General features: G+C 43.8%; 1 protein-coding gene across 2 annotated transcripts in view; it reads left to right on the top strand.

Annotated features, from left to right (window-relative positions):
* The window catches only part of RLF (RLF zinc finger), a 63,127-nt gene that overhangs the window by 12,820 nt on the left and 31,686 nt on the right, over positions 1 to 18,621 (top strand). The window contains exon 3 of one of the 2 annotated variants that reach the window (XM_040535057.1): positions 318 to 399. The exons of the other annotated variant lie outside the window; for it this stretch is intronic. Within the exon in view, the coding sequence (XP_040390991.1) occupies positions 318 to 399 (82 nt within the window). The remainder of the gene's footprint in view (positions 1 to 317; positions 400 to 18,621) is intronic. 2 annotated transcript variants of the gene reach the window in all.

The following is an 18,621-nucleotide window of genomic DNA, read 5'->3' as shown; positions in this document are numbered from 1 at the left end:
TTGAAAGAGCAGAAATAGTACAAGAATCTTGAGCTATATTGAACAGACTTTATTTGGTTATAAGATTGGAAGTGATCTTATCCTAGCGAGACTGTGCACAGTAAAAAGGAGTACTTTTTGAAAAGGAGTACTCTTTGCTATGGCACCTGATGCCTGATTTTGAGGTTCTTGCTGGCTTTTAACTGATTTGTGCAGTCAAAAATATTTGCTGCTGTCACTTCTTATCTGAATGTCAAGTAACATGTGCCACAAATGTTATTTATCATAAAAACAGAATTTGTTCAGGTAGCTTGCTTACTTGCCTCTTACTTTTTCAGGAGTTGTTTTGAGCTACTGCTTTCAGTTCCTGAAAGTGAATTGCCACACGAGGTGTGGCTAGGATTCCATCAGTCTATACAGGTAAGTGTTCTAGATTTTTTTTCCTATTTTATGTGTGTATATATATGTATTTATGTATTTATTTGGTTTTTAGATCCATATTCAGTCTTTATTCAAGTTTAGTATCAAATATTTTAAGAAGAAACACGTCCAGCACACTATGTTGATCCTGTTTAGCATGCAATCTGAGATGTATGTAGAGATGTCCTTTGAAACTAGAAGAATAGCTGACTACAGTGAAACTTTTGGCAGGTGCTGACTCTGAGCCCAGCTGCCAGCTGATATACTGAAAGGTTCCACTCCAGGTGTGGTAGTTAATGGGTGCCACAGAGACACTACTGGGGGACTGATGAGGCTGTATGAGGCTATACATACATACATGTTGACTGATTGACAGTCACCATGTGCAATATGAAAGGAGGTTCACTGAGATGATTGCCTGACTTGACTGCATTTAATTGATTTTAATTGATTTTAATAAAATCAGCTACTGTTTTGATGCCTCTCTTCTGCCACTCCCCCTGAATTTTACCTGTTCTACATTGTGCTTTTCTTGACAGCAAAAATCTAAATGGCCAGGCAACATTTGCAACAGCAGTATTAGCAGCCTTGGGTTGACTAGCAAATTTGTAACTACACAGCAGCAACTACAGCAAGAGAACCATAGTAAATCTTGATTTGTTTAACGGTTTGTATGAGAGTAGTAGATGGAGTAATGGAACAACTCTGAAGTACTGTTTTGAAGACTAAAGACTACAAAAGCTTTTGTGAAGATCTGAGTGGAAAATTAGTGTCTATACCTGATCTGAGATTAAAATATTAGGATGGATCTGTAATCCAAGTGATTCTTAGTAGTGTGTCTTCTAAGGTGGTGGTGAAACAAGCTAATTACTCTACTATTCCTACACTGGAATGAACATAGCTACAGTAGACTAGGTAGGAGGAAGAGATGTTTTCAAGGCTTCAGTCCGAAAGTACTTAAATGTCTGCAAGGACTTCAGCTCCCTATGGAGCTGAAAGATAGAAATCATAGAATGGCTTGGCTTGGAAGAGACCTCAAAGACCATCTAGTCCCAACCCCCCTGCCATGGGCAGGGATGCCACGCACTTGATCAGGTTGCCCAGGGCCTCGTCCAGCCTGGTCTTGAACACCTCCAAGGATGGGGATCCATAGTTTCTCTGGGCAACCTGTTCCAGTGCCGTATTAAGGCCTTCACCTTACAGTGAAGAATTTCCTCCTAACATCTAATCTAAATCTCCCCTCTTTTAGTTTAAAACCATTCCCCCTTGTCCTGTCATTATCTGACTAGGCAAGGAGTCGCTTTCCATCTTTTTTTATAAATCCCTCTATAAGTATTGAAAAGCTGCAGTAAGGTCACCCCAGAGCCTTCTCTTCTTCAGGCTGAACAGCCCCAGCTCTCTCAGCCTTTCTTCATAGGAGAGGTGCTCCAGCTCTCTGATCAACTTAGTGGCCCTCCTGTGGACCTGCTCTAACAGCCCCCTTGTGTTGGTGGCCCCAGACGTGGTTGCAGTAGTCCAAGTGGGGCCTCACAAGGGCAGAGTAGAGGAGGACAATCACCTCCCTCAACCTGCTGGCCATTCCTCTGTTGATGCAGCCTAGAAGGCCAACTGCCTCCTGGGCTGCAAGCGTTCACTGCTGGCTCAAGTCAAGCTTTCTGTCCACTAGAACTCCCAAGTGTTTCTCTGCAGGGCTGTTCTCAGTGAGTTCTTCTCATTGCTGTGTTTATACCAGCAGGCCTGGCAGGACCAGATGTTGCTGCTAGTGTCTATTAATCCTAACTGATGAAATTAGAAGTTAGTATTGTCCATGAAGACTTTGGCAGTTGGAAGGAAGTGAAATTAAACCTTGAAGCTGTCCTTGTGCAGACCTTATCACAAGACCTTTTGCCCCTGTGACTGGGTATTTCCTTGGTCCTTGAGGCTGGGGTGCTGCTGCAGTAGTTCTGAACATGCTGATGTAGAGGTTCTGAAGGAGCTTCTACTTCTTGTTTTAACTGGAGTCAGGGAAATCACAGGTGCAGAAACTCTTCAGTAGACCGAAGATGAATAAACCTGGTGCTTCAAACTGAGAGAAACAGACTAGTAGAGCTGTGTAGTTTTGCCTGTAGCAGAAGGAGGTGGAGGTGGTCTGTGACTGGTGACTTTAAGTGTGGACAGAACTCCTTTTTGCTGAAATGCTATGGAATATTTATGGTCATGGCAACATTAAAAACTGTTGGTAGGGGCACATACATAGTAGTAGAAAGAAGTGTGGTAGGTAGAGTTTAAATCCCAAGGCTTTATTAGTGTTTATTGATGTCTTCTCTTTGGAGTTACAATGCTTTAAGTCCTGAGATTCTCCTGGCTGCTGTTGATGCGCGGAAAAGACTCCACGGCCATAGGGTTGTAAAGTAGGTATACTTTATTGGGGTGCACCAGGCGCACTGGGAATAGCTTCCCTCAAAAAGTGCGCACCTGCCCGGTCGTCTCTCACAATTTTATACGTGAATACTGTTACATATTACATGAGCTCTAATACATATTCATTATTTTCCCCGAAAAGGCAGACCTCTTCCAAGTACTCATTTCCATAGTCCCCGCCCTTAGCTCCTCCTGGTTGTGCCTGCACAATGTAGCCTGGTGGTCGCGGGCAGGGGTCTTTCAGGATGAAGGCAACGAGGAAGAGGAGGTTAAACTTTTTACCTTTCTGGACTTTGACCTTCTGTTGGACGGTATTTTGGAGTTTTTTGCTTATCTTTGCCTTGTTTCCTGCCAACAAGTTGTTCATCGTTCCCTAACGAGTTGTTCTTCCTTCCCTCATCTGTTGGCCTTGAGCGATACCTTCTTTTTGCATCTGCTTCTCATAAGGTTCTCATCTACATCCCCTATAATTAGGATATTTGTAGGTTCTCATCTACATCCCCGATAATTAGGATATTTTACCATATATGTTCGGATAAGTTTTAGCATCTTCCCCAACTCAATTCCCCCCTTTTCTTCTAAATTAAGTAAATTCTTTTACTTACTACTTATTTCCGGCCTCCTCTCTATACCTATTTGTAAGCACATATTCCTCTGAAACATTGTAATATTAGGCAAACAAATATTCCGAAAAATAACAGAGCCACACAAGTAGTAAACAATTGTTTTAACCATGTCAAATTTGGTAACCAACTGGTTAGTTTTTCCCATAATTCAGTGAACCCAAGTGAGGTGTCATCCGTGACACCTCATGCAATAAGTGAGTATGTTTCCATATTTCCTCTAAGTCAGTTTCTACTCTTTGGAATTGATCAATATATGTACAGCAACTTTGATTTATTACAGTGCGCACTCCCCCTTCCTTTGCTGTTAATAAATCTAATGCCATTCGATTTTGTAAAACCACCTTATTGAGAGATGAGACTTCTACCTGTAGTGCTTTTATCGCATCTGTGGTGGAATTCTCTATCTGTTTTAATTCAGCTGAAATATTTATTATTGCCTTTTCCAATTCGCTTACTCCTAAGCTAGGAATTAGCCATCTAACGAAACTATGGTATCCTGTAGGTCTTTCTACCAAAGGATTTAGTGGGATTGCTCGAGTTACGCGTTTCCATGGGGACCTTAAAATTCCCGTAGGTACTGCTGGCCCATTATAAAAAGAACTGGGAGGTGTCAAATATCCCCCTGTACAGTGACCCTTCCAGTTAGGTGGTAAATTCTTCCTTACCCTCCCATCACCACATAGCCACCAATACCCTATTCCTAATTTGCACCCGCTTTCCGAAGACCCGTCCACCCCAGACTCCTCATCAGGGTCGTATGCTACTTGGATAGTAATATTACAAAATGACCTTAAATTGGCTAGATTATATCCCCCTCCATTTACCGTTTTTGAACAATCAGGTTCCCGACCAAAACTAAGCCCCAAATCATGCAAGATCTTTTGTTTGCTGCTATCATTGTCCCCCATACATCGACTTTTAACAGTAACATTTCCCCATGCTTGTAAAGCAAATTTCAGTCCCTCAGGGAGGGTATAATTTACCCATTCCATTCCCCAACATTTAGCGGACCATGTCTGATTACTATATAACGCATTAGTCCAATTTCCTGTGGGTATCCCATACAGCGGGATTTCCATATTGCCCCTCGGAAGTGCAGTACATATCCAACAGTCAGATAAATTTAAGGATCAGGCCACTCTTTCGGTTATGTTTACATATGAGTTTTGCTTCCATGCTCGAGCTGATACAATAATTGCAAGCAATGTCTAAAATCTATACATGCCGCCTTTTCAATTTCAACTTATTTGGTCCCGTCATCTCAAGTGTCCTTGGACCTCGCATTGACTTCTTGATTCTTGTGTGGTGAATCCAAGCAGGTTGTTCTTTAATTTTTACTGCGGCGTATGACGTAAGGAGCACCTGAAAGGGTCCTTCCCATTGGGGTTCCAGAGTCTTTTCTGCAAGAGACTTTACATATATATAATCTCCAGGTTGTGCATTGTGTATAGGTCTATCCAAACCCCTACTCCGGGTTCCAGCTACACGTTTTCCAATTTTGTCTGTTTCCCTAATGCCACCATATAGGATGTCATAATTTCATCTCCTGCTTGTGTGGACATCCCCTTCTGTATTCCGTAGGGTCGTCCATACGGGATTTCAAAAGGGCTCAGTCCCTCCTTTGCTCTTGGCTTTGTTCGTATGCGTAAGAGAGCCAAAGGAAGAGACTGAGGCCAGGCCAGATTAGCTTCCTGTCCCAATTTTACAATCTGTTGTTTGATCAAGTGGTTCATCTTTTCTACCTGGCCGCTTGACTGAGGGCGATATGGGGTATGAAGTTGCCAATCTATACCTAGATGGTGACTGATCTGTTGCACTATTCTTGAAATAAAATGCGGTCCCCTGTCAGAGGATATAGTAGCTGGTACCCCAAAATGTGGTATTATTTCCTGTATTAATATTCTTACCGCCTCCCTAGCCTTGGCTGTTCTGGTAGGAAACGCCTCTGGCCAACCTGAAAAGGTGTCAGTTAATACCAACGTATATCGGTACCGCCCTTTTCTTGGGAGTTCCGGAAAATCAATCTGCCATTGTTGTCCAGGCCCATTACCCTTTCCAATTTGGCCTATCTCTAATTTTGGAGTATTTTGGGGATTAGTCTGGAGGCAAAGGTCACACTGCTGAGCCACTTGTCTCACAGTGGTATATAGGTTCCTTGCTACAATTTCTCTGATGAAATGTTTGTATAAGGCTTCTGCCCCCCAATGCCTCTTTCTATGTTTCCTCTCTTATCGAGGGCCGTATCATATAAGACGGAATAATTATTTTCCCTTGGGGGGGTAAGAGCCCACCCTTCCTCACTATAGGAACCTTCTAGATCAGTGATTAATTTCTGATCTTCCTTTGTATATTTAGGCTTACCTTCTAGGGAGATTTGCCCATCGGGGATCAGGGCCCCTTCTGTTTTTACCTCCTTTTTGGCTGCCTGTTTTGCCTCTCTGTCTGCCAGCTCATTTCCTTTTTCCAGTTCTGAGTTTACTTTTTGGTGTGCTCTGATGTGCATGATTGCCACTTTCTCAGGGAGCTGAACTGCTTCCAATGACTTCAAGATTTCCTTTGCATGCTTGATGTTTTTGCCCTGCGAATTCAACAATCGCCTCTCCTTCCAGATCGCTCCGTGCACATGTACAGCCCCAAAGGCATATTTTGAGTCCATATAGATGTTTACGATTTTGCCTTGGGCCAATTCCAAGGCACGGGTCAGAGCAATTATTTCCGCCTTTTGTGCAGAGGTGTTTGCAGGTAAAGGCCCGCACTCTATTACCTCTTTGCAAGTGGTAACTGCATACCCAGCATGTCGTTTTCCACTGAAAACGTAGCTGCTCCCATCAGTGAACCAGTTTTCTGTGTTTTCCATAGGATTCTCTTTCAGATCCGGACGGCACAAGTATATTGCTTCGATGGTTTCCAGACAGTCGTGATACACTGGTTCCCCTGTGTTCCCACTGAGAAAAGAAGCTGGATTGACAATGTTAGTGATTACAATTTCCACATCATCCTGTTCCACCATTGTAGCCTTGATATTTCAAAAATCTTTGTGGGGAGAGCCAATGTCCCCCTTTTGCTTCCAGTACTGCAGATACCGCATGGGACACTAACACAGTCATTTTCTGGCCCAAGGTGAATTTTCGGGCCTCCTGGATGTTTAGTACTACGGCCGTGACCGCTCGCAAGCATCCAGGCCATCCCTTTGCGGTCGTGTCCAATTGTTTGGAAAAATAAGCAACTGCTTTATGGTATGGGCCCAGGTCTTGTGCTAATGTTCCCAGGGCAATCCCCTGCTTCTCGTGGGGAAAAAAGTAAAAATGGCTTACTCTCATCTGGGAGTCCCAAAGCCAGAGCTGACATCAGGGCCTCCTTCAGTAGCTTGAAAGCTTGTATTGCTTCCTTGTTCCATTGGAGGCATTTCTGTTCAGTAGTTGTGAGTGCACAGGGGTTTAACAAGCAGTCCATAATTATAAATCCATAGGCGGCACCACCCGGTCATAGCCAAAAAGGTCCGTAGTTCCTTCACTGTTTGTGGCCTTGGAGTTTGGCATATTGCCTCTTTTCGAGCCTGTCCCATGGTCCTTTCCCCAGCACTGATTTCATATCCCAGATAGGTTACCTGTTGTTGCACTACTTGGGCCTTTTTCTTAGAAACTCTGTATCCTTGGAGTCCGAGAAAATTTAGCAGATTCACTGTCCAAGTCAGGCAGGTGTCCCATGTTCTAGTAGCAATCAGAATATCATCAACACATTGCAGTAATTTCCCTTCTCCTGGTGGGACCTCCCAGGATTCAAGATCTTTCGCTAACTGATTCCCAAATATTGTGGGGCTATTCTTGAATGCTTGGGGTAACACCGTCCAGGTGAGTTGGGTCCTACGGCCACTCTTGGGGTTTTCCCATTCGAATGCAAATATTTTCTGGCTGGCTTCATGGCGGGGGAGGCAAAAGAAGGCATCCTTTAAGTCTAAAACTGTAAACCAGGCTAGTTCTGGTGTTAATACAGTTAATAGAGTGTATGGGTTCGCTACCACTGGGTAGAGACCCTCAGTTATCTTACTTACTGCCCGTAGATCCTGGACCACCCTATATGACCCATTTGGCTTGCAGGCAGGTAATATAGGGGTATTAAAATCGGATTCACATTCCCTCAACAATCCTAATTTCAGAAACTTTTCTATTATTGGTTGAATTCCTTCCCTGTCTTCCCGCTTTAGAGGGTACTGCTTGATCCTTACTGGCTGCTTTCCCTCCTTGAGTCTAATCTCAACAGGTGGGGCATTTTTAGCTCTCCCAGGTACCTCAGTAGCCCATACCCCTGGGTATACCTGGTTTACGACTTCTTCATTAACTTTTCCTTCCATTGGAAGGTTGACTAGGGCTAAGCTCATTATCTGTATATATTGTTGATCATTTACCTCCAGAGTAATCTCCCCTTTTTCAAATTTTATTACTGCTCCTAATTGCTCTAATAAATCTCTACCTAAGAGTGCCCATGGGGAGTTGGGCATATATAAAAATCTGTGTATGCCCCATTGTTTCCCTAACTTGTACTTCAAAGGTTCACAAAAGTATGCCTTTTCAGGTTGACCGGTTGCACTTTTACCCTAACATAATCATTCCCTAAAGGCATTAAGGCTTGATTTAGAACCCAACATGTTGCCCCCGTATCAACAAGGAACTTCACTTTCTTCTGTTCCTCCCCTAGCTTCATTATAACCAATGGTGGATTCGCTAGGGTAGATTCCCCAGGTCCCCGTCAATGTTCTTTCACATGAGCTACCACTCTCCTTCTCTGGTTCTCTCTTCCTGCCCCTGTACTTTCCTGTCTCTCCGGACATTCACCTTTCCAGTGCCCAAACCTTTTGCACAATGCGCATTGATCCTTTCCCAACCGAGGTGGTCCCCACCTGGGTTTCCTTTCTCCCTTGACAACTGTCACTATTCTCTTCTGCCCTTGCTTATAATCCTCCCTATTACTGAACGCTCTCCACGCTTCATCCAATAGCACTTCCAAATTCCTGCTCTCTGTGGTGTGCAGCTTCTGGAGCTTGTGCCTAATACCTCCTGTTCACTGTCCCAAAAACAAAGATACTAGCTGTTGTATTCCTACCTCCAACCCGGGATCCAGCGGTGTGTTACGGCGCATTACATCCCTCAGTCGATCCAGAAACTCAGATGGTGACTCGGAGGGTCCTTGCTTAATTGCATACAGAGCTGACCAATTTATGGTCTTGGGAAGGGCCCTCTCCATTCCTTTTGAAATCCACCCCTGATAGGCCTGCAACCTCTCCATATGGACCGACCTATTTGGGTCCCATTTTGGATCTTGAAGGGGGAGATACTCCTTAACATCCTGTTGTGGTTTAACCCGGCTGGCAGCTAAACACCACACAGCCGTTCGCTCACCCTCCCCCCTCCCTCTCTGGGATGGGGGAGAGAAACGGGAAAGTGAAGCCTGTGAGTTGAGATAAAGACAGTTTATTAAGACAGGAAAATAACAATAATAATAATAATAATGTGTATGAAACAAGTGATGCACAATGCAATTGCTCACCACCCGCTGACTGATGCCCAGCCTATCCCCGAGCAGCCGGCCCCCCACCCTGGCTAGCCACCCCTGTATATTGTTTAGCATGACGTCAGATGGTATGGAATACCCCTTTGGCCAGTTTGGGTCAGCTGTCCTGGGTCTGTCCCCTCCCAGCTCCTGCTGCACCCCCAGCCTGCCCACTGGCAGGACAGAGCGAGAAGCTGAAAAGTCCTTGGCTTGGTGTAAGCACTGCAACAATTAAAACATGAGCATGTTATCAGCACTCTTCTCATCCTAATCCAAAACATAGCACCCTACCAGCTGCTAGGAGGAAAATTAACCCTGTCCTAACTGAAACCAGGACATATATCCACCCCTTATTCCATACCATTTATGTCATGCTCAGGTTACACTCTTTCCAATACATTCTAATTCCAATACATTCTAGTTTATCACCATTTTCATCTATGGTATATAGTAATCATGGTAGTGATGACATACAGTATTATGTAATAATTAACATACTACAATTCAAGTCATGGGCTATTCTCACCCAGTATTAAATCCCCTTGAGGTACACACCGGACCTCCCCATTCTTTTGCATTACCCACCAAGTGCATCCAGGTCCCTGAGCAAAAGCAATCCCACGAATGGGTTTGCCTTTTCCTGAGGCAGGAGTAGCCCAGACTGTTTTACCCAGCATGTTTCTTACGTGCACTACAGGAACTTTATCCCCTGTTCCTATAGGAACTTTATCCTATACTGTAGAAACAGTACGTAACAGGTTTGTATAGTACGTAACAGGTTTGTACAGTATATCCTATGCTGTAGAAACAGTACGTAACAGGTTTGTATAGTACGTAACAGGTTTGTACAGTATATCCTATGCTGTAGAAACAGTACGTAACAGGTTTGATTGGGCATGTCCAGCTCAGTTGGCAGATCCCCTAGTATTGACTAACCAGGTGGCCTTTGCCAAATGTGTATCCCAATTTTTGAATGTCTCAGCACCCATTGCTTTCAGCGTAGTCTTTAACAGTCCATTGTATCGTTCAACTTTTCCCGGAGGCTGGTCCCTGTTATTCCTGCTGATATCAGGAGCTGATTACCCTAGGAAAAGGCTAGCCAATTTGTTCTCTGAAGCCAGGTCCAAATCGTTTTTTTCCTCTTTTTTCCTTTTCCATTGCATTTCAAAGTTGGTCAAAAAAAAATCCATAGGGATTTTTTTTAGTCCTTGTTGGAAGCATATTCTCAATTCCCAATTTAACCAGATTGTAGTTTTCATATAACCATTCATAATTTCCAGGATGATTAGGGTCTCAGTGGGGGTCGGTCAGGGGAGCGCAACTGTCAACAATTCCCTGAGCAGTCCCATTGGCAATCTGAGCTTGCACATGAACTCAGGTTGTTTTAAGAGTTAACTGCTTTTCTGTTTCCATGACAACTCTCTCTAGGATCCATCATGATCCCTCTGCCCCAGAGGGCTCGCACAGAGATTTTGAGATCTCAGCCTGGGGCTGAGGCAAAAGTATTGACGTTCCTACATCCTCTTTCCCTGTTCATTCAACTTCAAACACCTTTAACACCTTCAACAACCCTTTTAACTGTTCCTTTAACGTTCTCCAGCCTGTACTTTCCTAATACCAACATCAAAGGCTCAGTCAGGGGCCAACTTAATTCCATACTTTTTCCCTCCAAGATGCTGAAACAACGTCAGTACACAACATTTCATCCTATTTTCCTTCTCTCCTCAAAAACAACATTGACTGTAATATTAATAGTTCCATTTAGGGGCCGCTCCTCTCCATCCTCTAGTTTATAAAGTGTGCACCACTGATTACAATATTTGGTAAGAGTTCTTTTACTCTCTGTCCCCCCTCGCCCCACTATATCCGTCCAATGTGTTAGTATACATCCTAAGGGGCTTTTCTGTGGGATTTCTTTGCTTTGACCTTTTCCCATTCTAATCTACAGCGGTTAATGTTCCACCGTTTTCCCAGGAGCTGTTTACTAGTCTATTCCAATCCCTCCAAAATCCACTGTGTGTGTGTGTGTGTGTATATATATACACACACAAGTAAAATCAGTCCACCATAAGTTAACTGCCTGTAGACAATTACACTGAGGACATTTAAGCCTGATGAGCCAATAATATGTCTGTGCAAATTTAGTTCCCTTAGGCATACACCTCAATGGCAGTTCTCATATTATATTTACGTATTTACATATGCTTAAAAGAACACTACAACAAAAATGCCCATGCCTTTACATATACAACATACAATTATTATTCCAATTAGAATTATTCCCCCAGCAGCTGCGAACACTATGCCAGTTATCATTAAGGCTCGCTTACCCTCCTCCTGTCTCTTCCACAGTCTTTTAGGAGGTTCCTTGTGGTTCCGAGAACCAGGGTATAACAGCTTCTACCCCAACCCCCTTTGGCCGCTCTATCGGCCACCTCCCCTTTGGCCGCTCTACTGGCCACCTCCCAGGATGCCCTCGGGGTTCATGCCGCGTGCTAGATGTCTCTATGCGGCTTATCGACCTCCCGGGCCAATTGGCTTACCTTTATTAAGGTATACCGTTTGTTTGCAACCACAGGATCTTCCTCTATCCCCGCAGTGAGCAGCTGGGAGAGGAGCTCCTCCAAGAAAAAAAAAGGCTCGGGGCACGCCTAGGAGGTCCGCTCCACAGTCAATCCCGCAGCCAAATAGAGTCCTCCTGCCTGGCTCGCCAAACTGACGCGCGGAAAATACTCCACAATCATAGGGTTGTATAGTAGGTATACTTTATTGGGGTGCACCGGGTGCACTGGGAATAGCTTCCCTCAAAAAGTGTGCACCTGCCCGGTCGTCTCTCACAATTTTATACGTGAATACTGTTACATATTACATGAGCTCTAATACATATTCATTATTTTCCCCGAAAAGGCAGACCTCTTCCAAGTACTCATTTCCATAGTCCCCGCCCTTAGCTCCTCCTGGTTGTGCCTGCACAATGTAGCCTGGTGGTTGCGGGCAGGGGTCTTTCAGGGTGAAGGCAACGAGGAAGAGGAGGTTAAACTTCTTACCTTTCTGGACTTTGACCTTCTGTTGGACGGTATTTTGGAGTTTTTTGCTTATCTTTGCCTTGTTTCCTGCCAACAAGTTGTTCATCGTTCCCTAACGAGTTGTTCGTCCTTCCCTCATCGGTTGGCCGATGGCCTTTGGCTTTGGCCTTTTGGCCAAGGCCGTTGGCCTTGAGCGATATCTTCATTTTACATCTGCTTCTCATAAGGTTCTCATCTACATCCCCTATAATTAGGATATTTTTAGGTTCTCATCTACATCCCCGATAATTAGGATATTTTACCATATATGTTCAGATAAGCTTTAGCATCTTCCCCATCTCACTGTAGTTCATCGTGGACACACATTGCAGCACCCTGAAAGTAATTTTGGAGGTATATCAGTTTATTTTGACAATATTGAGTTATGCCATCTATTATACTTAGTCTATAGTTATTAACTATGATGTTGCAGAGGATAGGTCTGCTCCCAGTCCATTTGCTTATGAGGAGGCTATAAATAAGGTTGGTCAGCAGAGGTTTGTCTTGTGTTGGGGCTGGTGGAAGAGGCTTGAAATTTACTATTTCCGAGGTAACGCTTTGCGTATGTGGAATCCTAGATTAGGGAAGTTGAGGAGCAAGCTTGCCATACACTAAAGTGAGCCTAATAAGTTTGTAACTGATGGCCTAGAATTGAAACAAGATGTACTCTCATATTCAGAGTTTGGGAGGGCTAATATAAGCTTTTCCCTGTTACAGCAGAAGTATAAAGCAGTTTTAAGAATTGTAAGCTTTTGACAAGTAATTTTTAGAGGGAGGGATCTGCAAGAAGAATTTTTGTTTCCAAGCAGAGTAAGTTTTAAGGTGTATTCATGTGCATTTTCAGATTTCTGAAGCAAGTGATCAAACTTGGATATTTCTGTCAACAGAAGGGAGACTGTTAGTTTGGACTTTCTTGAGGTTGAATATGTTGGAAGCAAGCTATTAAATTCCAGGGGTAGGGTGACACAAGATGAGATCTTTCATGTCAACTTTTAGAAGTAACAGGAAATTCAAGATGTGCAGCTACTAGGTGTGGTAATATATTTGGCTTTTTTATTGAGTTTTTGAAACTGTGGCTTCAGAATTACATGCTTACCTAATGTTCCCATGGTTAAGATAGTGGGCAACATTTGTGAAACATGTTAGTACTCTGAAACCCAGACCTTGCTGAAGAAGTTTGTGCATTCTCACAAAAAGGTACCTCTAATGAAATTTTGAAGTAGCACTCCAGCAGAAACTTGAGAACAAGTACACCAAAAATCACTTCCGGGCTGTCACATTAGAACTTGTAGGGTCACAGCCCATGACTGTGTACATGTGCTAATCTCTAGGCAAATCCAGTAGCAAAGTAGCACAAAGCTGACATGCTAGGACATGCCTCAGATCAGTATATGTTAATTTTCTTATTCTTTCCCTGAGAATAACGGTGGGTGTGGCTGGGATGTAACTCCAAATCTTCTGTCCTCCAGTTGGTGCAACCACCGCAGGTGTTTTCTTTGGATCTGACTGCAGTTACTGTTGCGCTATAACAATCTGCACAGGTAGTGAGAGTCTGTGAAACTTTCTCAGGAGTGAAAAAGGTAAAGCCCTAGGTTTCAAAGCAGCAAGGTGTAGGGGCTGTCCTCAAGCTGCAAATGGAATCAGTGATGTCCAGCCTAAAAAGCTATCGAAAGTTTTATTTGGTGTCTGAACCTGTTCTTTCTTCTATTCTAAATAGCAGCAGCTATGCCCTGCAGTACCCCATGAGTCCAATTTCCCTTGCTTCTAGGAAAAATCAGAGGCAACCTGTGATCTGCAATATATGAGCTTGCATAGCAGAAGTCTCAACATGGATTTTAAATAGTGACAGCAGTCAAAAGGATGTGGACACAAATGAGCTTTAAAATAAGTCTAAAAAGATTGGAGAGTTGCAACAGGGCCATTGATGCAAGTAATCTGGGAAGGGGATAGTGTGAGCTGTGGAGATGGATGTAATCTGACCAGTTGAGGAAGATGAAGTTAAAGATGGCCTTGGGAGAACAAATATATTACTAGCAGGAATGGAGTATGGATTGTGGATCTAGGTTCTTCTCAAGCCTTCTCAAGAGTGTAAATGCTTTCTTTAGAAAAGATGTATATAGAGGGTAAGCGTAAAACTAAAACTTTTGTCACGCTATAGTAGTTGCTGATCTCTTTAGATTGCTAGGGCTTAACAATCCAGTCTCTTACTGTTCCAAGGACTGAAATTTAATACAGAGGCACTGAAACTTAAATAATCTTCATAACTGAGATCTGCTAGCTCTATCTTGCATCCATACAAAGCCCTCATACAAAGGAAGAGTTGCTGTTGGAAAAACAGTCTATTTACATTGGTTGTCTGGATCACAGATTGTCATAAATTGGATAGATAGCATTCTTTTCAGTAGTAGCACTTTACCCTTGTCCAAGTTGATTGTTGGGTTGTGTGATACTTTCTTTTTGTCAACTACACCTTGCTCCAGAGGTGGTGGCAAATAAGTGTGGTATATTCTTACTCTGAGACAGTGGCTTATAGCTCATCTAGAACATGAAACTTGATGAAACTTGATAACAGAGAGGAGCATGGGATAAGTACCATTAAGAGACAGCAAATCTCAGCTACTATAATGTGATGTTCAAAAAATGTACTTATTTGCTCTTTGACACTTGTTGGTTGGAAAGTGCTTGCTGGGTGTACGCTTATCCTGTCAATAGATGGGCTAAGTTCATGTAACCAGGAGTTGGCATTTCCCTATCTCTGCCTTGCAGAATTGTGTAGAGCTGAAAATTGTTTCTAATCAAGTTTTCTTCTGGTAAATATCTTGGAGTTGCTTGAACAGATATTTGAGTGATGCTGCTATATGCAATGTGTGCTGAGAATTCCCAGTGACTTCTTAAAGCTGTCTCTTGCGCTATTGCTACATTAAACCACTTATATGATTTTAATCAAGTGATGCTACAGGAATTGGCATAAATTCTTAAGACTTGCAGTTGAATCCTTCATTAATGCTTTATCTTCAGGTTCTTCAGAGATTTTCAATGTAAATGATGCCCTCAAAGGAAAAGTAGGCTGCTTACCATGGGTTTTCTGTTAGTGACAAGTCTGTTTCAGTTGCTTTTCTTAATACTTTCTTTAAGAAAAGATGAAGAATCCTTTCTCTTGTTTCAAGATAGAACTGTGAGGAACCTGGCACTCCTTGCCTTTATTCAATCAAAATTAATTAAAAGGTCAGTTTTACCTCATTCCAAGGTCTTGCACATGTTAAATGTCTTCATAAAATGCTGTAGCTCAGTAAAATCTTGCTGGTTTCAGTATATCTGGTAAAATTCAAAGTCATAGGCTGTTTTTTGACTCTTTGAGTGAACACTCAGGAGTAATAAAAGATAAGCTGAAATATTAATATGTGAGAGGGTAATGCAAAATGGATGCTATGACAACCTAATGTATAAGAATGCCATACGATAGTTCACCTGGAAGGGACCTTCAAAAATCAGCTAGTTCAACTGCCTGATCTCTTCAGGCTAACCAAAAGTTAAAGCGTATTAATGAGGGCATTTTTCCAATTGCCTCTTGAACACTGCCAGGCATGGGGCATCAGCCACCTCACTAGGAAGCCCGTTCCAGTGTTTGACCACCCTCGTGGTAAAGAAATTTTTCCTAATGTCCAGTCTGAACCTCTCCTGGCGCAGCTTTGTGCCATTCCCGTGCATCCTGTGATCAGTTACTGGGGAGAAGAGACCGGCACCTCCCTCTATGCTTCCCCTCCCCAGGGAGTTGCAGAAAGCAAGTAGGTCACCTCTTGGCCAGCTCTTTGTTGCCCTCCTCTGCATGTATCTTAATATCCTTTTTTAATTGTGGGGCTCAAAACTGCATACAGTATTCAAGGTGAGGCCACATCAATGCTAGCTATAGCAGGAGAATCACCTCTTTTGACCAGCTGGCTAGGCTGTGTTTAATGCACCCCAAAATCAGGTTTGCCCTCTTGGCTGCCAGGACACACTGCTGGCTCCTGTTGAGCCTGCTGTCAGCCGGCACGCCCAGATCTCTTTCTGCTGAACTGCTCTCCAGCCACTCATCTCCCAGTCTGTATCTGTGTCTGGCCTCACGCCTCCCCAAGTGCAGCACCCGTCATTTTCCTTTGTTGAACTTAATTCTGTTGATGATTGTCCAGTCTACATACATCCCTGTGCAAGGCTGCCTATCCCTGAAGAGAGAATCAACAGCATCTCCCAGGTTAGCAAACATGATAAGGATGCATTTAACACCTGCTTCTAGATCACCAATAAAAATGTTGAACAGAACCGGCTCTAGAATTAAGCCTTGAGGATCGCTGTTGATGACTGGATGCCTGCCAGATGTAGACCCGTTTGCTATAACCATTTGAGCTTTGCCACTCAGCTGGTTCTTGACACAGCATAGTATGAACCTGTTTGTCTCACAGTTGGACAATTTGTCTAGAAGGATGCTGTGAGTGAAGGTATCAAAAGCCTTACTAAAGTCCAGGAAGATTACATCCATTGTCTTCCCTTCATCTGCTGAGCAGGTAACCTTATCATAGAAGATCAAATTACTAAGGCAGGACTTTCCTTTGATTGACCCATGTTGACTGTGCCTGCCAACAGCTTTGTTCTTTAAATATTCCCGGGACAACCTTCTCTATATCTTTTCCAGGGACTGAGGTATACACTAAATTTAAACTAATAGGTCAGTGTTTTCCTGGGTCTTCTGTCATGCCCTTTTTGTAGATGTGTATAACATTGGCCAGCTTCCAGCCAGCAGGGACCTGCCTAGACTCCCAAGACCTTTGGTAAATTGCAGAGAGGAGTCCAGGTATAATGTCTGCTAGTTCCTTCAGCACTCTGGGGTGAATCCTCTCTGGCCACATGGACTTAAGATGTTGAGCTGATACAACTGTTCCCTTACCAGTCCCAAGATACCCTTCAATTGCCTGAAGAATAGCTCATCTGTGCAATCATCCTGGGTGGGTGCTCAATAGTAGACACCTGTGACGATATCTGCGTTGTTATCCATCTCCTTAATCCTCACCCAGAGGCTCTCTACTGTGTCATCCCTAATAGCAAGGGCTGTTCAGTCTCATCTATCCCTTATATATTGAAAAGACTGCCTGATGACATACAGGTGAGAAAGATGAAAAGTGCAAGCTTTCAAAATGTGCTTCTATTCGTTTTGTGGATAGGATGCAGGATTTACCTGCACACCTGTAATAGTTTTCTTAGTCACCAAAGTCTGAGTCTACAGTGATGTACACAGACTTATGTTTGTGACTGCCACTTGTAGGAATTCCGGACTGAGGTTGCACACTTCATAAATATGAATTCAAATCAGTTTATTGTTACTGACTTCTGAGGCTGCCGTGAGGTTCTAACTTGAGCATCTTCTGGTATCAGGGCTGACTTAAGCATTAAATTTGTCATTTATCTATCTGAATCTACTGGCACGCTATCTAGCTGTGTTTATATAAGCAGGGAATTTGTCTTATGTTAATTAAAAATAAGTAACATTCTCCCTGTGGAGCTCTTTCTGCTGAATTTCGTTTCCTGGTCCCAGTTGTGCTGGAAAGAAAGACTTGAGAGGAAGAACAGCTGTGTGAGCATAATGATTGCTTTGGTAATGTTTCCATATGCTTAAATACATCCTGAAACCTGTGTGTGCTGTAGCTCTTTTTTAGGCTTAGTGCTGTTGGTTAAGAGCAGTTTGGGCTTTGGTTAGGAGCACACCAGTGGTGTTCCCCAGGGGTCAGTGTTGGGGCCCATCCTCTTTAATATCTTTATTGATGACTTGGATGAGGGAATTGAGTGCACCCTCCGTAAGTTTGCAGATGACACCAAGTTGGGGGGAAATATAGATCTGCCGGAAGGTAGGAAGGCCCTGCAGAGGGACCTGGACAGGTTGGGTCAATGGGCAGAGGCCAAGGGATGAGGTTCAACATGGCTAAGTGCTGGGTCCTGCACTTTGGTCACAACAACCCCATGCAATGCTACAGGCTTGGGGCAGGGTGGCTGGAAAGCTGTGCAGAGGAAAAGGACCTGGGGGTGCTAATCAATGCTCATCTGAACGTGAGCTGGCCATGTGCCCAGGTGGCCAAGAAGGCCAATGGCATCCTGGCTTGTGTCAGGAATAGTGTAGCCAGCAGGAGCAGGGAGGTGATCGTCCCCCTGTACTCTCTGCTGGTGAGGCCACACCTCGAGTGCTGTGTTCAGCTTTGGGCGCCTCACTGCAAAAAGGACATCGAGGCCCTGGAGTGTGCCCAGAGAAGGGCTGCGAAGCTGGTGAAGGGCCCGGAACACAAGTCCTGTGAAGAGGGGCTGAAGGCACTGGGGTTGTTTAGTCTGGAGAAGAGGAGACTCAGGGGAGACCTTATTGCCCTCTACAACTTCCTGAAAGGAAGGTGTGGGGAGCTGGGGGTCAGCCTCTTCTCACAGGTAACTAGTGATAGGACAAGAGGGAATGGCCTCAAGTTGCACCAGGGGAGGTTTAAGTTGGAAATTAGGAGATGTTTCTTCTCAGAGTAGTCAGGCATTGGAACGGCCTGCCCAGGGAGGTGGTGGAGTCACCATCCCTGGGG

The sequence above is a fragment of the Cygnus olor genome, chromosome 23 (genome assembly GCF_009769625.2).
Source record: "Cygnus olor isolate bCygOlo1 chromosome 23, bCygOlo1.pri.v2, whole genome shotgun sequence".
Lineage (NCBI taxonomy): Eukaryota > Metazoa > Chordata > Aves > Anseriformes > Anatidae > Cygnus > Cygnus olor.
This window is presented reverse-complemented; position numbering and strand designations above follow the sequence as displayed.